The following is a 23,992-nucleotide window of genomic DNA, read 5'->3' as shown; positions in this document are numbered from 1 at the left end:
AGCAATGCACCTGTCTGAAATGTATTTACTAGCTAGCTTACTGGTTTTCTCCCTCTTTCTACAGGAGTGTGTATCAGTATGGCACAGCTTCTAGAAGGCGCCCGCAAACTGGGCTGGGTACTCTTGAACGCCTTCCTTCGTTTCATCTTTGTGTTCATCAATAACTGTGTAGCAATCCCTTCGTATTGCCTCTACTGCATTCTTCTTCAACCTCTGAGAATAATGGACAGTCGCTATTTCTGGCTCATTGAAGGAATAATGTTCAAATGGATGTTGGCAATGGTGTCACTGTGGGGCTGGGTTGCAGGCTATACAGGTAAGCTGCCACACAACATGCTTTTCCTTGGCTCAGTTGTGGTTGAAACTGAGGATAGCTATGAATGCAAAGGGTATGGTGGACACAAGCACTATTGGTCATTAGCCTACATGGTTCAGACTGGTGTGGTGGGATCATTGTAATCAAGGTATTGAAGACAACAACCTTTTTCAATGATTACCTCATCCCCTTTCAGGATGGTTGTACCTCAAGTGCAAGACCAATAGCTACTGTCTGTAGGAACTAGGAAGAGGTCATGTACACCTACTTGTAAATGTTAGACCTACAGTGCCTTCAGAAAGTATTCATACCCTTTGACTTATTCCACATTTTGTTAGACTGAAATCAAAATGGATTAAATAAAAAAATATATCAGCCAATTACACACACTACCCAATAATGACAAAGTGAAAACATGTCATTTTTTTAAACATTTTTGTCAATGTACTGTAAATGAAATAGATATCTCATTTAAACAAAGCAAAAAAAGAAACGTCCTCACTGTCAATTGCGTTTATTTTCAGCAAACTTAACATGTGTAAGTATTGGTATGAACATAACAAGATTCAACAACTGAGACATAAACTGGACAAGTTCCACAGACCTGTGACGAACAGAAATGGAACAATGTGTCCCTGAACAAAGGGGGGGTCAAAAGTAACAGTCCGTACCTACTGTGGCCACCAGCTGCATTAAATACCGCAGTGCATCTCCTCATGGACTGCACCAGATATGCCAGTTCTTGCTGTGAGATGTTACCCCACTCTTCCACCAAGGCCCCTGCAAGTTCCCGGACATTTCTGGGGGGAATGGCCCTAGCCCTCACCCTCTGATCCAACAGATCCCAGACGTGCTCAATGGAATTGAGATCCGGGCTCTTTGCTGGCCATGGCAGAACACTGACATTCCTGTCTTGCAGGAAATCGCGAACAGAACGAGCAGTATGGCTGGTGGCGTTGTCATGCTGGAGGGTCATGTCAGGATGAGCCTGCAGGAAGGGTACCACATGAGGGAGGAGGATGTCTTCCCTGTAATGCACAGCATTGAGATTGCCTGCAATGACAACAAGCTCAGTCCGATGATGCTGTGACACACCTTCCCAGACCATGACGGACCCTCCACCTCCAAATCGATCCTGCTCCAGAGTACAGGCGTCAGTGTAACGGTCATTCCTTCGATAATAAACATGAATCAGACCATCACCCCTGGTGAGACAAAATCGCGACCTGTCAGTGAAGAGCACTTTTTGCCAGTCCTGTCTGGTTCAGCGACGGTGGGTTTGTGCCCATCTGCGATGTTGCGGGTGATGTCTGGTGAGGACCTGCCTTAAAACCTGTTGGGGCTAGGGGGCAGTATTGAGAATTTTGAAAAAAATATGTGCCGATTTTTAACTGCCTCCTACACCAACTCAGAAGCTAGAATATGCATATTATTGTTCAGGTTTGGCTAGAAAACACTCTGAATTTTCTAAAACTGTTTGAATGGTGTCTAAGTATAACAGAACTCATATGGCAGTCAAAACCCTGAGACAAATTCTGACAGGAAGTGGATACCTGATGTGTTGAATTACCTTTAAGCCTATGCCATTGAAACACAGGGGCTTATTAATTGTTGAGCACTTCCTATGGATTCCACTAGATGTCACCAGTCTTTAGAAAGTGTTTTGAGTCTTATACTGTGAGAACTGAACGAACAAGAGCCTTGGAACGGTGGTGGCCGATTAGACTCTGACGCGCGAGTTCATGTTGGGTACTCTCGTTTTAAAAGAGAATCCAATCGTTCGCCTTGAATATTGTTCATGTTCTGGTTGAAAAAGGCACTAATGATTTATGCTATACAATGTTTGGCATGTTTGAACGAACGTAAATATTTTTTTCCCCCTCGTTCATGACGAGAAGTCCGGCTGGCATAGATCATGTGCTAACAACACGGAGCTTTTTGGACATAAATTATGAGCTTTTTCGAACAAAACTACATTTGTTATGGACCTGGGATTCCTGGAAGTGACATCTGATGAAGAGAATCAAAGGTAATGGATTATTTACATAGTATTTTCGATTTTAGATCTCTCCAACATGGCGGTTAGTCAGTATCGCAAAGCGTATTTTTCTGGGCGCAGTGCTCAGATTATTGCAAAGTGTGATTTCCCAGTAAGGTTATTTTTAAATCTGGCAATCCGGTTGCGTTCAAGAGATGTAAATCTATAATTCTTTGAATGACAATATAATATTTTACCAATGTTTTCGAATAGTAATTATTTAATTTGTTGTGGTGCTTGACTGGCGGTTATTGGAGGGAAACGATTTCCTCAACATCAACGCCATAGTAAAACGCTGTTTTTGGATATAAATATGAACTTGATAGAACAAAAAATGCATGCATTGTCTAACATAATGTCCTAGGAGTGTCATCTGATGGAGATTGTCAAAGGTTAGTGCATCATTTTAGCTGGTTTTCTGCTTTTGGTGACGCCTGTCTTTGAATTGACAAAACATTACACACAGCTATTGTCAATGTACTCTCCTAACATAATCTAACTTTATGCTTTTGCCGTAAAGCCTTTTTGAAATCGGACAACGTTGTTAGATTAAGGAGATGTTTATCTTTCAAAGGGTGTAAGATAGTTGTATGTTTGACATTATGACATTTAATTGTTTTCAAATTTGGCGCTCTTGATATTTCACCTGTTGTTGATTGGGTGTACCAGGGGTGGGACGCTTGCGTCCCACATAGCCCATAGAGGTTAAAACAGGCCTACAAGCCCTCAGTCCAGCCTCTCTCAGCCTATTACAGACAGTCTGAGCACTGATAAAGGGATTGTGCCTTCCTGGTGTAACTCGGGCAGTTGTTGTTGCCATCCTGTCCCGCAGGCAGGTGTAATGTTCAGATGTACCGATCCTGTGCAGGTGTTACACGTGGTCTGCCACTGCAAGTACAATCAGCTGCCCGTCCTGTCTCCCTGTAGCGCTGTCTTTGGCGTCTTGCAGTACGGACACGGCAATTTATTGCCTTGGCCACATCTGCAGTCCTCATGCCTCCTTGCAGCATACCATACCATACGATTATCTGAGGGCAGCGCCCAGCAGGCAAATCATTACAAACAGTAACCAGCCAAGTAGAGGAGTAACAAAAGTCAGAAATAGTGATAGAATGAATCACTTACCTTTGATCTTCATATGGTTGCACTCCCAAGACTCCATGTTACACAATACATGTTCGTTTTGTTCGATAATGTCCCTCTTTATGTCCAAAAACCTCCATTTTGTTGGTGCGTTTTGTTAAGTAATCCATTGGAACAAAGCGCGGTCACAGCAGGCAGACACACAATCTGAAAAGTATCATAGAAGTTCGTAGAAACATGTCAAACGATGTTTATAATCAATCCTAAGGTTGTTTTTGACATAAATAATCATATTTCAACCGGACAATAGCTTAGTCAATAGACAAGGAAAAACAAAGGCGCGCTCCTGGTCACGTGCAGGACTCGTGTCTGGAAATTTCCACTGTCCTCTCATTGAGTGGTGTTTCTCCCTCATTTTTCAGAGTAAAAGCCTGAAACAATGCCTAAAGACTGGCCACATGTAGTGGAAGCCATAGGGATCGTGAACTGGGTCATAAGTAATAAGGGTCATCGATAAGAAACAATACTGTGCTGCGGTATTCATTGACCTGGCCAAGGCTTTCAACTCTGTCAATCACCACATCCTCATCGGCAGACTCAGTAGCCCTGGTTTCTCAAATGATTGCCTCGCCTGGTTCTCCAACTACTTCTCTGATAGAGTTCAATGTGTCAAATCGGATGGCCTGTTGTCCGGGCCTCTGGCAGTCTCTATGGGGGTGCCACATGGTTTAATTCTTGGGCCAACTCTTTTCTCTGTATACATCAATGATGTCGCTCTTGCTGCTGGTGAGTCTCTGATCCACCTCTACGCAGACGACACCATTCTGTATACTTCTGGCCCTTCTTTGGACACTGTGTTAACAACCCTCCAGACGAGCTTCAATGCCATACAACTCTCCTTCCGTGGCCTCCAACTGCTCTTAAATACAAGTAAAACTAAATGCATGCTCTTCAACCGATCGCTGCCCGCACCTGCCCGCCCGTCCAGCATCACTACTCTGGACGGTTCAGACTTAGAATATGTGGACAACTACAAATACCGAGGTGTCTGGTTAGACTGTAAACTCTCCTTCCAGACTCACATCAAACATCTCCAATCAAAAATTAAATATAGAATCGGCTTCCTTTTTCGCAACAAAGCATCCTTCAATCATTCTGCCAAACATACCCTCGTAAAACTGACCATCCTACCGATCCTCGACTTCGGCGATGTCATTTACAAAATAGCCTCCAATACCCTACTCAATAAACTAGATGCAGTGTATCACAGTGCCATCCGTTTTGTCACCAAAGCCCCATATACTACCCACCACTGCGACCTGTACGCTCTCGTTGGCTGGCCCTCGTTTCATACTCGTCGCCAAACCCACTGGCTCCAGGTCATCTACTAGACCCTGCTAGGTAAAGTCCCCCCTTATCTCAGCTCGCTGGTCACCATAGCAGCACCCACCTGTAGCACGCGCTCCAGCAGGTATATCTCTGGTCACCCCCAGAGCCAATTCCTCCTTTGGCCGTCTCTCCTTCCAGTTCTCTGCTGTCAATGACTGGAACGAACTACAAAAATCTCTGAAGCTGGAAACACTTATCTCCCTCACTAGCTTTAAGCACCAGCTGTCAGAGCAGCTCACAGATCACTGCACCTGTACATAGCCCATCTATAATTTAGCCTAAACAACTACCTCTTCCCCTACTGTATTTATTTATTTTGCTCCTTTGCACCCCATTATTTCTATTTCTACTTTGCACTTTCTTCCACTACAAATCTACCATTCCAGTGTTTTACTTGCTATATTGTATTTACTTTGCCACCATGGCCTTTTTTGCCTTTACCTCCCTTATCTCACCTCATTTGCTCACATTGTATATAGACTTATTTTTCTACTGTGTTATTGACTGTATGTTTGTTTTACTCCATGTGTAACTCTGTTGTTGTATGTGTCGAACTGCTTTGCTTTATCTTGGCCAGGTCGCAGTTGTAAATGAGAACTTGTTCGCAACTTGCCTACCTGGTTAAATAAAGGTGAAATAAAATTAAAAATATAAGTCTTTGTATGGTGGATAGGCTTTCAATGGAAAAACAGCCATTTCCTGGATGGATTTTCCTCAGGTTTTCGCCTGCCATGTCAGTTCTGTTATACTCACAGACATTATTTTTAACAGTTTTGGAAATGTTTTAAAGTGTTTTCTATCCAAATCTACCAATTATATGCATATCCTAGCTTCTGGGCCTGAGTAGCAGGCAGTTTACTTTGGGCACGCTTTTCATCCAAAATTCCGAATGCTGCCCCCATCCCAAAAAAGTTAACGACCGTTCCACAGGTGCATGTTCATTAATTGTTTATGGTTCATTGCGCAAGCTTGGGAAACAGTGTTTAAACCCTTTACAATGAAGATCTGTGAAGTTAATTCGTAAAAATCCAAATATCTTTGAAAGACAGGGTCCTGAAAAGGGATGTTTATTTTTTTGCTGAGTTTACATAAGTATCCACACCCCTGACTCAATATTTTGTAGAAGCACTTCTGGCTGCAATGACAGCTTTGAGTCATCTTGGGTGTGTCTGTATCAGCTTTGCACATCTGGATTTTCTCCCATTCCTCCTTGTGGAGATTTTCTCAAGCTCTGTTAAGTTAAAACCTCTCTGGGATCGTTTGGGACGCTAGCGTCCCACCTCGCCAACAGCCAGTGAAATTGCAGGGCGCCAAATTCAAACAGAAATCCCACAATTAAAATTCCTCCAACATAAAAGTATTATACACCATTTTAAAGTAACTTCTTGTTAATCCAGCCACAGTGTCCGATTTCAAAAAGGCTTTACGGCAAAAGCACGCCATGTGATTATGTTAGGTCAGCGCCTAGCCACAGAAAACCATACAGCCATTTTCCAAAGAAGGAGAGGTGTCACAAAAGTCAGAAATAGCATTAAAATTAATCACTAACCTTTGATCTTCACCGGATGGCACTCCCAGGACTCCATGTTAGACAAATGTTTTGTTCTATAAAGGTCAACATTATGTCCAAAAACCTCATTTGAAATTGGTGCTTTATGTTCAGAAATGCATTGTCTCAAACAAAACATCTGGTGAAAATGCGGAGAGCCACATCAAATTACAGAAATACTCATCATAAACATTGATGAAAGATACAAGTGTTAAACATACGATTAAAGATACACTTCTTGTTAACCTCTCTGGGCTAGGTGGGACGTTAGCGTCCCACTCTATTCAACAGCCAGTGGAATGGCGTGGCGCGAAATACAAATACCTCAAATGCTATAACTTCAATTTCTCAAACATATGACTATTTTACACCATTTGAAAGATAAGACTCTCGTTAATCCAACCACATTGTCCGATTTCAAAAAGGCTTTACAGCGAAAGCAAAACATTAGATTATGTCAAGAGAGTACATAGCCAAAAATAATCACACAGCCATTTTCCAAGCAAGCATATTTGTCACATAAACCCAAACCACAGCTAAATGCAGCACTAACCTTTGATGATCTTCATCAGATGACACTCCTAGGACATTATGTTATACAATACATGCATGTTTTGTTCAATCAAGTTCATATATCGAAAAACAGCTTTTTACATTAGCATGTGATGTTCAGAACTAGCATACCCACTGAAAACTTCCGGTGAATTTACTAAATTACTCATTATAAACGTTGACAAAATACGTAATTATTTTAAGAATTATAGATACAGAACTCCTTTATGCAAACGCTATGTCAGATTTTAAAATAGCTTTTCGGCGAAAGCACATTTTGCAATATTCTGAGTACATGGCTCAGCCATCACAGGTTAGCTATTCAGACACCCGCCAACGTCGGGGCAACCTAAACTCACAATTACTATTAGAAAAATTGGATTACCTTTGCTGTTCTTTGTCAGAATGCACTCCCAGGACTTCTACTTCAACAACAAATGTTGTTTTGCTTCCAAATAATCCATAGTTATATCCAAATACCTCCGTTTTGTTCTTGCGTTCAGGTCACTATCCGAAGGGTAACGTGCGAGTGCATTTCGTGACAAAAGAATTCAAAATATTCCATTACCGTACATAGAAACATGTCAAATGCCGTTTAAAATCAATTTTTATGCTATTTTTCTCATAAAATAGCGATAATATTCCAACTGGACAACGTTGTATTCATTCAAAGAGTGAAAGAAAAAAATGGCGAGGTCTCATGAACGCGCATCTCCAGTCTCACTGTCCCCAGGCAGACCACTTACAAACTCTGCTGCTGTACTTTGCCCAGAGACAGGAGATGCGTCATTCCGCTTTCTGAAGGCTTTAGAGAGCCAATGGAAGCCTTAAAGTGTCACGTAACAGCACAGATGCTGTAATTTCGATAGAGATGCAACAGAAGAACTACAAATTGTCAGACAGGCCACTTCCTGCATGGAATCTTCTCAGGTTTTTGCCTGCCATATGAGTTCTGTTATACTCAGACATTATTTTAACAGTTTTGGAAACTTTTTAGAGTGTTTTCTATCCAAATCTACTAATTATATTCTAGCTTCTGGGCCTGAGAAACAGGCAGTTTACTCTGGGCACGCTTTTCATCCAAACTTCCCATTGCTGCCCCCTATCCCAATGAAGTTAAAAAGGGAGTGGCAGTGAACAGCAGTCTTCAAATCTTTCTACTGATTTTCAATGGGATTCAAGTCTGGGCTTTGGCTGGGCCACTCAAGGACTTTAACGTTCTTGTTTTAAACCCATATCAGTGTTGCTTAGGCTATATGCTTGGTCATTGTCCTGTTGGAACGTAAATCTTCGTTCCAGTCTGAGGTTGTTTGCACTCTGAATCAGGTTCTCATTAAGGATTTGCCCTTATTTGGCTGCATTAATTGTTCTCTCTATCATTAGCTGTCTTCCAGTCCTTACATCTGAAAAGCATCCCCATAGCATGATGATGCCACCATGCTGAGCTGTGCCTGTGTTTCTCCATACATAATGCTTTTGCATTCAGGCAAAAATAGTAATTTTTCTCACACCACATAATAATTTCTCTTATGCTCTGTCTTTCACGTTCCTTTTTGTAAACTCCAAGTGTGCTGTCATGTTCCTTTATCTCAGGAGGGGCTTCCATCTGGCCATTCTCCCATGAAGCCCAAATTGGTGAAGTTCTGTGGAGACCTTTCTCCCATCTCAGCCAAGGAACTACAGAACTGTAGTTCTGTCAGAGTGGTCATTGGGTTCTTGGTCACCTCCCTGACCAAGTTCCTTCTTGACAGGTTGCTCAGTTTGTTCCATATTTTTTTCAATTTCCCAATGATGGAGACCACTGTGCTCTTAAACTTTCAACACTTTAGAAATTGTTTTATGTCCTTCCCCCAGCTATATGCCTCTTCACAATTCTATCTATCATTTTAAGGATCATCAAAGGAAATTGGATGCCTCTGAGCTCAAGTTGGAGTGTCATAGCAAAGGGGTGTGAATACTTATGTAGTAGAGATTTCTATATTTCGGTTTCAATAAAATTGCAAACATTTCTAAACATGTTTTCACTTTGTCTTTATGGGGTAGTGTGTATGTGTGTGGAAAAAGGCAATTTAATCCTTTGAGTTTGGGCTGTAATGCAACAAGATGTGGAATAAGTCAAGGGGTATGCATACTTTTATGAAGGCAATTATAATACGCACAATTTTTGTTACGGACACTGCTGCTTCCTGTCTTATCACATGCTCAAATAGTATGGAAGTCTGTATAGTACAGCGTGTGTAATAACTTTGATATACAGTGCTTTCGGAAAGTATTCAGCCTACTTTTTCCAGAACTTTTTTTTTTTACATTACAGCCTTTATAATATATATATTTTTTTAATGGATTACATTTTTGTTTTCCTCATCAATCTATGCACAAAACCCCATAATAACAATGGTCACTCTGACAGAGCTCCAGAGTTCCTCTGTGGAGATGGGAGAACCTTCCAGAAGGACAACCATCTCTGGAGCACTCCACCAATCAGGCCTTTATGGTAGAGTGGCCAGACGGAAGCCACTCCTCTGTAAAATGCACATGACAGCCCACTTGGAGTTTGCCAAAAGGAACCTAAAGGACTCTGACCATGAGAATCAAGATTCTCTTGTCTGATGAAACTAAGATTGAACTCTTTGGCATGAATGCCAAGCATCTCGTCTGGCAGAAACCTGGCACCATCCCTACGGTCAAGAGTGGTGGCAGCATCATGCTGTGGGGATGTTTTTGAGTCAGGATTGAGGGAAAGATGAACGGAGAAAAGTAGAGACCTTGACGAAAACCTGCTCATGACCTCAGACTGGGGCCAAGATTCACCTTCCAACAGGACAATGACCCTCAGCACGCAGCCAAGCCAATGCAGAGTTGGCTTCGGGACATGTCTCAATGTCCATGAGTGGCCCAACCAGAGCCTGAACTTGAACCCGATCAAACATCTCTGGAGAGACCTGAAAATAGCTGTGCAGCGCTCTCTCCATCCAACCTGACGGCGTTTGAGAGGATCTGCGGATAAGAATGGGAGAAACTCCCCATATACAGGTGTGCCAAGCTTGTCGTGTCATACCCAAGAAGACTCGAGGCTGTAATCACTGCCAATGGTGCTTCAGCAAAGTACTGAGTAAAGGGTCTGAATACTTATGTGATGTTTCAGTTTTTTTATCATGTGCAAACATTTCCAAACCCATTTTTGCTTCGTCATTATTTTGTGTGTAGATTGATGAACAAAACAGTGGAATCAATTTTAGAATAAGGCTGTAACGTAACAATGTGGAGAAAAATCAAAGGGGCTGAATACTTTCTGATGGCACTAGGTGTGTTTTTCCCCTCGGCACTCTTTACATGTTCGTTCCCTCCTTTCAATTGTGTGTCTGGGAGCCACGTTGATCTCAGAGCAAAATCCTTACCAAGTAATGAACAAGGCCTGCTGATAAATAATACACAGGCGTCTGCTTATAGAACACCTGGGCTTGTTTTTGCAACTTATGTGTAATGGGACCCTGATGAGCGTATTGCAGGTGAGGTTATCCCTGTACCAAGGCAGGTAAGCTAAGAGCTTGCTGAGCGTATTGCAGATGAGGTTACCCCTGTACCAAGGCAGGTAAGCTAAGAGCTTGCTGAACTACTGGGATAGTACCTTGTTGGAGTCTGTGACAGAACTGCCTATGCACAACTGGGGTTTTCCTGTCTTCGTCATGCCCCATCCCCCACATGTTAATGTTTACACAACGTCAGTATTTACTTACAGGTCTGTTACTTTAAGGAACAGGTAAATGACTGCTAAGCTGCCATGATTCGTAGTATCTTGCGTGACTCATTGCTACAGCCACTCAAGTCCTTGTCAACATAATTACTGTCACTTATCTACGCCTGGTTAAAAGACAATTTCGGGAAAGTAGCGTGTTTGGGAGAAAAGTGAGGGCAGTAGAAATTTGACATAATTTTGAAATTATACGTTGTGGTGCAGTGTGTCTAAGATCTGGACCTGTTTATTTTTACCACTCTCCCAACCACTAGATAATTTCAACATCCTACAGTGCCTTCAAAGTATTCACACCCCTTGACTTTAAAAAAAATTGTCTTACAGGCTGAAATTTAGAATGGATTGAATTGAGTTTTTGTCACTGGCCTACATACAATACCCTGTAATGTCAGTGGAATTTATTTTACTAATTAAAAATAACCACTGAAATGTCTTGAGTTAATAAGTACTCAACCCCTTTTGTTATGGCTAGCCTAAAGAGGAGTAAAATGGGTCTAATTTGCATGGACTCTCTGTGCAATAATGGTGTTTATCATGGTTGTTGAATGACTACCTCATCGCTGTACCCCACACAACTTTATCTGTAAAGTCCCTCAGTCGAGCAGTGAATTTCAAACACCGGTTCAACCACAAAGACCAGGGAGGTCTTCCAATGCCTTGCAAAGAAGGGCGCACCTAGGGGTAAAAATAATAAAATAAATATAGTGGTGGCTGCATCATGTTATGGGTGTGCTTGTAATCGTTAAGGACCGGGGAGTTTTTCAGGATAAAAATGAAACCGAATTGAGCACAGGCAAAATCCCAGACACTGGGAGATGAATTCACCTTAAAGCAGGACTTTAACTTAAAACAAAATGCCAAATCTACACAGGAGTTACTTACCAAGAAGACGGGGATTGTTTCTGAGTGGCCGAGCTACAGTTTTGACTTAAATTTACTTAACCTCTCTGGGCTAGGCGGGACGAATTCGTCCCACCTACGCAACAGGCAGTTGAATCCCGTGGCGCGATTTTCAAATACCTTAGAAATGCTATTACTTCAATTTCTCAAACATATGACTATTTCACAGCATTTTAAAGACAAGACTCTCGTTAATCTAACCACACTGTCCGATTTCAAAAAGGCTTTACAACGAAAGCAAAACATTAGATTATGTCAGCAGAGTACCCAGACAGAAATAATCAGACACCCATTTTTCAAGCTAGCATATAATGTCACATAAACCCAAACCGCAGCTAAATGCAGCACTAACCTTTGATCTTCATCAGATGACACACCTAGGACATTATGTTATACAATACATGCATGTTTTGTTCAATCAAGTTCATATTTATATCAAAAACCAGCTTTTTACATTAGCATGTGACGTTCAGAACTAGCATACCCCCCGCAAACTTCCGGGGAATTTACTAACAATTTACTAAATTACTCACGATAAACGTTCACAAAAAGCATAATTATTTTAAGAATTATAGATACAGAACTCCTTTGTGCAATCGAGGTGTCCGATTTTTTTTTAAAATAGCTTTTCGGTGAAAGCACATTTTGCAATATTCTCAGTAGATAGCCCAGCCATCACGGCTAGCCATTTAGACACCCACCAAGTTTAGCCCTGACCAAACTCCGATTTACTATTACAAAAGTTTGATTACCTTTGTTGTCTTCGTCAGAATGCACTCCCAGGACTGCTACTTCAATAACAAATGTTGGTTTGGTCCAAAATAATCCATCGTTATATCCAAATAGCGGCGTTTTGTTCGTGCGTTCCAGACACTATCCGAAATGGTAAATCAGGGTGACGAGCATGGCGCAATTCGTGACAAAAAAATTCGAAATATTCCATTACCGTACTCCGAAGCATGTCAACCGCTGTTTTAAAATCCATTTTTATGCCATTTTTCTCGTAAAAAAAGCGATAATATTCCGACCGGGAATCTCCGTTTAGGTAAACAGAGGAAAGAAAACAAAGCATTCTGTCGACGCGGGCACGCGCCTGAGTCTCACAGTACTGTAACCAGCCACTACCCAAACGCACTACTTTTTTTCAGCCAGAGCCTGCAAAGCCACGATTCAGCTTTTTTGCCGCCTTCTGAGAGCCCATGGCAGCCGTAGGAAGTGTCACGTAACAGCAGAGATCCTTTGTAATGGATAGAGATGGCAAAGAAGGCCAAGAAATGGTCAGACAGGGTACTTCCTGTACAGAATCTTCTCAGGTTTTGACCTGCCATATGACTTCTGTTATACACAGACACCATTCAAACAGTTTTAGAAACTTTGGAGTGTTTTCTATCCAAAGCCAATAATTATATGCATATTCTAGTTACTGGGCAGGAGTAGTAACCAGATTAAATCGGGTACGTTTTTATCCAGCCGTGTCAATACTGCCCCCTAGCCCTAACAGGTTAAATCTATGGCAAGACCTGAAAATGGTTGTCTAGCAATGATCTATAATCAATTTGACAGAGCTCGAAGAATAAAAAAAAATAATAACAGTGATCATGGCTGACCCTAGTCATGATCCGACCGTCCAAGGGTGTTTCGGTGGGGGAGTTGTACATGTACTTGTGAAACAGGATAAATATAAGCACCCACCAAATTGTTACGTTACACCCTTATTCTAAAATTGAATAAGTTGTTTGTTTTCCTCATCAATCTACACACAATACCCCATAATGACAAAGCAAAAACTGTTTAAAAAAAAAAATATTTATTTTGCTAATTTATAAAAAATATCACATTTATACAAGTATTCAGACCCTTTACTTTGTTGAAGCTCCTTTGCCTGCGATGATTACAGCTTCGAGTCTTATTGGGTATGGCGCTACAAGCTTGGCACACCTGGTTTTGTTGCGTTTCTCCCATTTCTTCTCTGCAGATCCTCTGAAGCTCTGTCAGGTTGGATGGGGAGCAACGCTGCACAGCTATTTTCAGGTCTCTCCAGAGATGTTTGATCGGGTTCAAGTATGGGCTCTGGCTGGGCCACTTAAGGACATTCAGAGACTTGTCCCGAAGCCACTCTTGCGTTGTCTTGGCTGTGTGCTTTGGGTTGTTGTCCTGTTGGAAAGTGAACCTTTGACCCAGTTTGAGGTCCTGAGTGATCTGGAGCAGGTTTTCTTCAAGGATCTCTGTACTTTTCTCCGTTCATCTTTCTCTCGAACCTGACTAGTCTGCCAGTCCACAGCATGATGCTGCCACCACCATGCTTCACCGTAGAGATGGTGCCAGGTTTCCTCCAGACGTGACGCTTGGCCTTCAGGCCAAAGAGTTCAATCTTGGTTTCATCAGACTGGAGAATCTTGTTTCTCATGGCCGGAGAGTCCTTAAGGTGCCTTTTGGCAAACTCCAAGTGGGCTGTCGTGCCTTTTTTTAATGAGTGGCATCCGTGGCATTTGGCCACTACCATAAAGGCCTGATTGGTGGAGTGCTGCAGAGATGGTTGTACTTCTGGAAGGTTCATCTCCACAGAGGAACTCTGGAGCTTTGTCAGAGTGACCATTAGGTTCTTGGTCACCTCCCTGACCAAGGTCCTTCTCCCCCGATTGCTCAGTTTGGCTGGGCAGCCAGCTCTAGGAAGAGTCTTGGTGGTTCCAAACTTCTTCCATTTAAGAATGATGGAGGCCACTTTGTTCTCTGGGACTTCAATTCTGCGGAAATGTTTTGGTACCCTTCCCCAGATCTGTGCCTTGACACAATCCTGTCTCAGAGCTCTATGGGACAATTCCTTCGTCCTCATGGCTTGGTTTTTGCTCTGACATGCACTGTCAACTGTGGGAACTTATATAGACAGGTATGTCTTTTTCAAATCATGTCTGATCATTTGAATTTTCTACACGTGGACTCCAAGTTGTAGAAACATCTCAAGGATGATCGTAGAAACAGGATGCACCTGAGCTCAATTTCGAGTCTCATAGCAAAGGGTCTGAATACTTAAGTTACAGTACCAGTCAAAAGTTTGGACACCTACTCATTCCAGGCTTTTTATTTATTTGCACTATTTTCTACATTGTAGAATAATAGTGAAGACATCAACTATGAAATAACACATATGGAATCATGTAGTACACAAATCAAAATATATTTGAGATTCTTCAAAGTATCCACCTTTTGCCTTGTTGACAGCTTTGCACACACTTGGCATTCTCAACCAGCTTCATGAGGTAGTCACCTGGAATGCATTTCAATTAACAGGTGTGCCTTGTTAAAAGTACATTTGTGGAATGTCTTTCCTTAATGGGTTTTGAGCCAATCAGTTGTTGTAACAAGGTAGGGGTGGTATACAGAAGAGAGCCCTATTTTGGTAAATAAACCCAAGTCCTTATTATGGCAAGAACGGATCAAATAAGCAAAGAGAAACGACAGACCATTACTTTAAGACATGAAGGTCAGTCAATCCGGAAAATGTCAAGCACTTTCAAAGTGTAGTCGCAAAAACCATCAAGCGCTATGATGAAACAGGCTCTCATGAGGACCGCCACAGGAAAGGAAGACCCAGAGTTACCTCTGCTGCAGAGGATAAGTTCATTAGAGTTAACTGCGCCTCAGATTGCAGTCCAAATAAATGCTTCACAGAGTTCAAGTAACACACATCTCAACATCAACTGTTCAGAGGAGACTGCGTGAATCAGGCCTTCATGGTCTAATTGCTGCTAAGAAACCACTACTAAACGACACCAATAAAAATAACTGACTTGCTTGGGCCAAGAAACACGAGCAATGGACATTAGACCGGTGGAAATCTGTCCTTTGGTCTGATGAGTCCAAATTGGAGATTTTTGGTTCCAACCGCTGTGTCTTTGTGAGACGCAGAGTAGGTGAACAGATCTCTGCATGTGTGGTTCCCACTGTGAAGAATGGCGGTGTGGGCGGTGCTTTGCTGGTGACACAGTCAGTAATTTATTTAGATTTCAAGGCACACTTAACCTCTCTAGGATAGGTGGAACCAAATCGTCCCACCTACGTAACAGCCAGTGTAATCCCGTGGCGCGTTATTCAAAAACCTTAGAAATGCAAAAACATATGACTATTTTACAGCATTTTAAAGACAAGACTCTCGTTAATCTAACCACACTGTCCGATTTCAAAAAGGCTTTACAACGAAAGCAAAACATTAGATTATGTCAGCAGAGTACCCAGACAGAAATAATCAGACACCCATTTTTCAAGCTAGCATATGTCACATAAACCCAAACCACAGCTAAATGCAGCACTAACCTTTGATCTTCATCAGATGACAACCCTAGGACATTATGTTATACAATACATGCATGTTTTGTTCAATCAAGTTCATATTTATATCAAAAACCAGCTTTTTACATTAGCATGTGACTAGCATTCCCACCGAACACTGCCGGTGAATTTACTAAATTACTCACGATAAACGTTCACAAAAAGCATAACAATTATTTTAAGAATTATAGATACAGAACTCCTCTATGCACTCGATATGTCCGATTTTTAAAATAGCTTTTCGGTGATAGCACATTTTGCAATATTCTCAGTAGATAGCCCGGCATCACAGGGCTAGCTATTTAGACACCCAGCAAGTTTAGCACTCAGAAAAGTCAGATTTACTATAAGAAAAATGTTATTACCTTTGCTGTCTTCGTCAGAATGCACTCCCAGGACTTCTACTTCAATAACAAATGTTGGTTTGGTTCAAAATAATCCATAGTTATATCCAAACAGCGGCGTTTTGTTCGTGCGTTCAAGACACTATCCGAAAGGCTAAATAAGGGTGACGAGCATGGCGCAATTCGTGACAAACAAATTCTAAATATTCCATTACCGTACTTCGAAGCATGTCAACAGTTGTTTAAAATCAATTTTTATGCCATTTTTCTCATAAAAAAGCGATAATATTCCGACCGGGAATCTGCATTTAGGTAAACAGAGGAAAGAAAATAAAGCATTCGGTCGACTCGGGCACGCGCCTAAGCCCACAGTACTCTGAGCGGCCACTTGCCAAATGCGATAATGTGTTTCAGCCAGAGCCTGCCTCGATATCCTTCAGCTTTTTCCCGAGCTCTGAGAGCCTATGGGAGCCGTAGGAAGTGTCACGTTATTGCAAAGATCCTAAGTCTTCAATAAAAGGAGCCCAGATGAAACACAACTTGTCAGACAGGCCACTTCCTGCATGGAATCTTCTCAGGTTTTGGCCTGCCATATGACTTCTGTTATACTCAGACACCATTCAAACAGTTTTAGAAACTTTAGGGTGTTTTCTATCCAAAGCCAATAATTATATGCATATTCTAGTTACTGGGCAGGAGTAGTAACCAGATTAAATCGGGTACGTTTTTTTTATCCAGCCGTGTCAATACTGCCCCCTAGCCCTAACAGGTTAACCAGCATGGCTACCACACTATTCTGCAGGGATACGCCATCCCATCTGGTTTGCACTTAGTCCCACTATCATTTGTTTTTCAACAGGACAGTGACCCAAAACACACCTTCAGGTTGTGTAAGGGCTATTTGACCAATAAGCAGAGTGATGGAGTGCTTCATCAGATGACCTGGCCTCCACAATCGCCCTACCTCAACCCAATTGATATTGTTTGTGATAAATTGGACCGCAGATTGATGGAAAAGCAGCCAACCAGTGTTCAGCATATGTGGGAACTCCAAGACTGTTGGAGGAGCGTTTTTCATGAAGCTTGTTGAGGGAATGCCAAGTGTGCAAAGCTGTCAAGGCCAAGGGTGGCTACTTTGAATCTATGAAATATATTGATTTGTTTAACACTTTTTGTTTACTACATGATTCCAGATGTTATTTCATAGTTGTGATGTCTTCACTGTTATTCTACAGTAAAAAAAAATCAAATGGTAGTACAATTAAAGAACTACTCTTGAATTAATAGGTGTCAACTTTTGAGTGGTACTTTTGCCATTAATTTTCAAAAACCTGTTTTCACTTTCATTATGGGGTATTGTCGTTTTGAGGAAAAACATGTTTTTAATCCGTTTTAGAATAAGGCTGTTACAAAGTGGAAAAAGTAAAGCGTCTGAATACTTTCCGAAAGCACTGTGTATCCTTTCTTTACTAGACTCGTGTACATTAACAATGGAGTAATACTTTATTTTGGTTTATAATAGGTTAAGACCGTTGTACTAAGCTTGAGGCATTTCTATCATTAATTGAAAACCGACAGAGGAACTAGAGGCGACTATTTCACCATCTTAAACCACGTTTCCATCCACTGTTTTTCTGCGAATGAAGTTAAACCGTAAATATCTTTAAATTTAAACCATTTTTCGTTCCTCATGGTTGTAGTCTTTTTGTGTCGGTAAATTGAAGTGGCGGTGAAATCCCTTTTTATGTGCAAATATTGATATAACCATCATATTGAAGTAAACTTGGAGTCACGTTATGATATAGTGTGTGTGTGGTCCTCCCACTACGAGTCGGGAAACCATGCAGTTTATTATGCTACAGATTAAGTTATGACGAACCTCAGTGTTGAAAGTGCATGGTCATCTTTTATGCTCCGTTCCAGTAATTAGTGAAGGTCTTGTTCTGGTGACATAATGATCGATGCTTGACTGCCGTTTTGACAAATAAAAATTCTCTCACTTATCCGTAATCTCGTCATGTAGACTCGCCTACCCGTACTGTATCAGCGAGCATTTGTCTAGAGCGCACATGCCAAGACCAGAGTAGGCACATTTGCTATTTAACGCAACAATTTTTGTTACGGTTTTATTTGGTACATGAAACCTTAAGAAAAAGTACACTGTGCATTGTCATCAAGCAGCGATTTTAATCTGCAGCAAGTCCGTTTGGTAGAAACAACACTGGTGGGAAAAATGTGCATATTTTCTTTATGCTGGTTTTAGAATATTCAAATGGTAAATCTGCCAATTGGCTGGAAACCTAGCTTCAGAAACCATTTGAAAAGCAGGAAATATTTCAGATTGTGATATTTTAAGGCCCAACTGTTAAAGATCAATTATGCCACATTGGTATAAAATTTAAATTATGTTGTACCTAGGTCTTTGCTCAAATGTTGGACTTAATTATGAGCCTAAGTCCATCTGCATTCTCAGTGAAAGCTGATATTCCATTTTCTCCAATAAAAGTCTAAATGGGTTGGTTTCAAGCATTGGAGCAGATTGGGAGTTGCATTTTGGGAGTAAAGACTTCCTGACTTGCTGTGGATGAGGGTGTGTTTTTATCTTCATGGGTGTCTCGGCGTTCCTAGGAAACCAAATAAACTCCAAAACCACAGTTTATGCTTCTTCTCCTCCCTCACTCAATCAGCTAACCCTGTTAACAGAAACTCCATTAATGGGAGAGATGAGGCAAGAGGGTTTGGCAGAGTTTATTTGCTCAGCACTGACTGGGCAGAGATCCAGTAGCTATGTATGATAGCTCTAGGGCAGGTTTTCCCTGTCAAAGATGAGATCACTTCTTCCTTTCTGAAAAGAGGTTTCAACTTCCTATTTTCATTTTGAGGTTTGGTCCAACAGAATCGGTCATATGGACTCCGAAACACATTGAGACATTTATTTGACTGTAATAAGGAAGTTTCCTTTTTTCTTTGCGTCTCAACTCCTCAAATTGCGCGCAGAGCAGACTACTAAAATGGGAGTAGAAATTAAGATTGGTTCTGGAAATGTTAATACTCAGTTTGTCTTGCGAAGCAATGAAATCCACGTACGGCGAGCAGCATTTTGACCATTATACTAGGTGGCTAGTCTGTGTTTTTATAAATGTGCAGTTAGCATAAAACACAATTGAATATAAGTTATTGGCAACTATTTTGCATTCTGGGAAATAAGGTAGGCCACTTGATTTCAACATCTGAACAAAGTGGACAGGCTAGCATGCTGTTCAAACAACAGTTCAAGATGGACAGAAGGGTGTGTTTATAACAATTCAACTGTTCTACCTTGTTAGCTAGCAAGTACAGTGCAATGAATTTAAATACATTTTCCTCATCAATCTACACACAGTGCCCCAACATTTTTGCAAATGTATTTAAGATAAACACCTTATTTACATAAGTATTCAGACCCTAGGCTATTAGACTCGAAATTGAGCTCAGGTGCATCCTGGTTCCATTTATCATCCTTGATGTTTCTACATCTTGATTGGAGTCCACCTGGTGGTAAATTCAATTGATTGGTCATGATTTGGAAAGGCACACACCTGTCTATTAAAAGGTCCCACAGTTGACAGTGCATATCAGCGCAAAAGCCAAGCCATGAAGACGAAGGAATTGTCCGTATAGCTCAGACAGGGTTGTCGGCACATCTGGGGAAGGATACCAAAAATGTATGCAGCATTGAAGATCCCCAAAAACACAGTGGCTTCCCTTCTAAAATGGAAGAAATTTGGAACCACCTAGAGCTGGCCAAAATGAGCAATCGGGGGAGAAGGGCCTTGGTCAGGGAGGTGACCAAGAACCTGGTGGTGACTGACAGAGCTATAGAGTTCCTCTGTAGAGATGGGTGAACCTTCCAGAAGGACCACCATCTCTGCAGCACTCTACCAATCTGGCCTTTATAGTAGTGGCCAGACAGAAGCCACTCCTCAGTAAAAGGCACATGACTGCCCGCTTGGAGTTTGCCAAAAAGCACCATAAAGACTCTGACCATGAGAAACAAGATCCTCTAGTCTGATGTAACCAAGATTGAACTCTTTGGCCTGAATGCCAAGCAGTTGCAGCATCATGCTGTGGGGATGTTTTGCAGGGACTGGGAGACTAGTCAGGATAGAGGGAAAGATGAACAGAGCAAAGTACAGAGATCCTTGATGAAAACCTGCTCCCGAGCGCTCAGGACATTTGACTGCGGCGAAGGTTCACCTTCCAACAGGACAGTGACCCTAAGCACACAACTAAGTCTCTGAATGTCCTTGAGTGGCCCAGCCAGAGGCCGGACTTGAACCGATCGAACATCTCTGGAGAGACCTGAAAATGGCTGTATATGGGGAGTGTCACTGCAATCTGACCGAGCTTGAGTGGATCTGCAGGGAAGAATGGGATGAACTCCCCAAATACAGGTGTGCCAAGATTGTAGCTTCATACCCAAGAAGACTGCCAAAGATGCTTCAACCGAGTACTGAGTAAAGAGTCTGAATACTTATGAAAATGTGACATGTATGTTTTTTTTATAATACATTTGCAATGTATTATGTAGATTGATGAAGAAAAACGTTTTAACCCATTTTAGAATAAGGCTGTAACGTAACAATGTGGAAAGAGTCAAGGTGTCGAAATACTTTCTGACCGCACTGTAGATCCAAGTTGGCTTAACTTGAAATGCAGTGCAGTGAAAATATTTGCCCCTCTAATTTTATCTACTTTTGCATATTTATGCTTCATTATCAGTTCTTTAACCAAAACCTAATATCTGATCAAGTGCACCTGAGTAAACAAATAAACAATTATACAGAATTAAAATATAAATGCGACATTTCAAAGATTTTACTGCGTTACAGTTCGTATATGGAAATCAGTCAATGTTAAATATATAAATTAGGCCCTAATCTATGGATTTCCCATGGCTGGCAATACAGATATGTATCTGTTGCTTATCATAGTTAAGGTCGTGGATCAGAAAACAAGTCTATCTGTTGTGACCACCATTTCCCTCATGCAACGGAGCGTCATCTCCTTTGCATAGAGTTGATCAGGCTGTTGATTGAGGTCTGTGGAGTGTGTTCCAACTTTTAAATGGCTGTGCAAAGTTTCTGGATATTGGCTGGACCTGGAACATGCTGTTGTGCACTTTGATCCAGAGAATCCCAAACATACTCAATGGATAACATGTCTGAGTATGCAGGCCACTGACGAACAGATTTCTTTCATCTTCCGGAAATTGTTTACAGATCCATGCGACATGGGGCCGTGCATTATGTTGAAACATGAGTTGCTTGGGGCAGATCAATGGCCCTCAGGATCTCGTCACGGTGTCTCTGTGCATTCAAACTGCCATCGATAAAATCAAATTGTGTTCGTTGTCCGTAGCTTATGCCTGCCCATACCCTAACCCCACCACCACCATGGGGCACTCTGTTCACAACGTTGACATCAGCAAACCGCTCGACCACACGATGCCATTCACGTGGTCTGCGGTTGTGAAGCCGGTGGACATACTGCCAAATTCTGTAAAATGACGGAGGCGGCTGATGGTAGAGAAATTAACATTTAGATTCTCTGGCAACCGCTCTGGTTGACGTTCCTGCATTTAGCATGCCAATTGCACGCTCCCTCAACTTGAGACATTTGTGGCTTGGTGTTGTGACAACTGCACATTTTAGTGGCCTTTTATTGTCCCCAGCACAATGCACACCTATGTAATGATCATGCTGTTTAATCAGCTTCTTTATATGCCACAGTTGTTAGGTGGATGGATTATCTTGGCGAAGGAGAAATTCTCTATAACAGGGATGTAAACCAGTTTGTGCACAAAATTTGAGATAAATAAGCTTTTTGTGAGTATGGAACATTTTATGGGATCTTTTATATCAGTTCATGAAACATAGGACCAACACTTTACATGTTGCATTTTATATTTTTAAGTGTACATAATGAAATAAATTAAATAAGTTATGCAACACCCAATGCCCATGTGTGAAAAAGTAATTACCCCCTTACACTAACTGGTTCTGCCACCTTTAGCTGCAATGGCTCCAACCAAATGCCATCCTGTCGTTCTTGATCAGTCACACGTCGCTGTGGAGGAATTTTGTCCCACTCTTCCATGCAGAACTGCATTACCTCGGCGACATTTGTGGGTTTTCAAGCATGAACTGCTCGTTTCAAGTCCTGACACATCTCAATTGGGATTAGTTCTGGACTTTTGACTAGGCTGTTCCAAAACTTCAAATTTGTTGCTTTTTAACCATTTTCATGTAGACTTGATTGTGTTTTGGACCATTGTCTTGCTGCGCTTCAGCTCACGGATGGCCTGACATTCTCCATGTAGAATTCTTTGATACAGAGCGGAACACATGGCTTATTCTATTAAGGCAAGTCGGTTTTGGTTGAAGATCCGATAACATTCAGTATCAGAAATATGCAAAAATATAGAATCAGAAAGGGGGGAAATACTTTTTCACAGTTCTGTATAAATATTAGCGGGCTACTCAATAGCATGTGGACTTGTTGTGCTTGAGAGTGTGTTTGAGACATGTTCATTTTCTTTCATTCCTGCTTCAAGAAGTTAGTCATTATTAGGGAATGTGCATTATGCATGGTTCTGGTTACATTTGTAACAAAGGGCATTTTCATCGACTTGAAAGACATCAAATTATTAGTGGGTCTTATGGTTGTGGAAGGCTTATGTTAGCCTAGGTATGTTACTAATGCAGTACATTTGACCTTTTTAATTGTAAGTTTGACAAAATTGAGATGATTTTTAGGCCATATCACCCAGCCCAAGGTCGAAGATCACACCGGTCACTGGAGCCTGCTAACTGGTCTTCCCTCTGAGTGGAAGGAGTGCCCATTCTATGATTCCAGGATGGATGGGAGGGAGGAAAATTATGGAGCAGATCACTAACAAAGAATACGAAAAGTAATTAAAGCATTTCAAATCTCAACACCTGTCTGCAGTGTTGCCGTTTCACAACTTGGTGACTTGTGCGTAGGATGTAACGTGATCAATGATGTAGCCTATAAACACATGATCAGCCTTTTCCAGTAGAGAGGATGTACTTCCTCACCCTAATATAAGCCCGTGTGGATGTTCTATTTGTTTTAATATTAAAGGATTATTCTGCCACTTTTCAACCTCATTATATCCAGCACAATACCAGTGTCTAAATATGTGAAAATGGTGTGTTTCTATAATCTGTGGTTACATAGATAAGGTCCTAAAAAATGCTTCTCTGAAATCACAGGGTAGGATTTGGTATTTTATTAGGATCTTCCTGGGGTCCACACATGAAATGACACATAATACAGAACGTTAATAGACAACCGCTCAGGGACAGAACTACATCAATTTAAAATGTTACACGTAGCCTACATATCAATACATACACACTAGAGGTCGACCGATTAATCAGAATAGCCGATTAATTAGGGCCGATTTCAAGTTTTCATAACAATCTGTAATCAGTATTTTTGGCCACCGATTTGCCTAATATTATTATTTTTGTAAATTTTTAGTATTTTTTTAAAAATATATTTTTTTAACTTGGCAAGTCATTTAAGAACATTCTTATTTTCAATGACGGCCTAGGAACGGTGGGTTAACTGCCTTGTTCAGGGGCAGAAGGACAGATTTTTACCTTGTCAGCTTGGGGATTTAGTCTTGCAACCTTACGGTTAACTAGTCCAACGCTCTAACCACCTGCTTTAC

General features: G+C 41.4%; 1 protein-coding gene across 1 annotated transcript in view; it reads left to right on the top strand.

The window, feature by feature from the left end:
* The window catches only part of lpgat1 (lysophosphatidylglycerol acyltransferase 1), a 93,921-nt gene that overhangs the window by 1,826 nt on the left and 68,103 nt on the right, over nucleotides 1–23,992 (top strand). The window contains exon 2 of the mRNA XM_014143983.2: nucleotides 65–316. Within this exon, the coding sequence (XP_013999458.1) occupies nucleotides 79–316 (238 nt within the window). The 5' untranslated portion in view covers nucleotides 65–78. The remainder of the gene's footprint in view (nucleotides 1–64; nucleotides 317–23,992) is intronic.

Source organism: Salmo salar, chromosome ssa15, assembly GCF_905237065.1.
Source record: "Salmo salar chromosome ssa15, Ssal_v3.1, whole genome shotgun sequence".
NCBI lineage: Eukaryota > Metazoa > Chordata > Actinopteri > Salmoniformes > Salmonidae > Salmo > Salmo salar.
The sequence above is the reverse complement of the archived record's forward strand: the minus strand, read 5'-3'. Positions and strand labels throughout refer to the sequence as shown.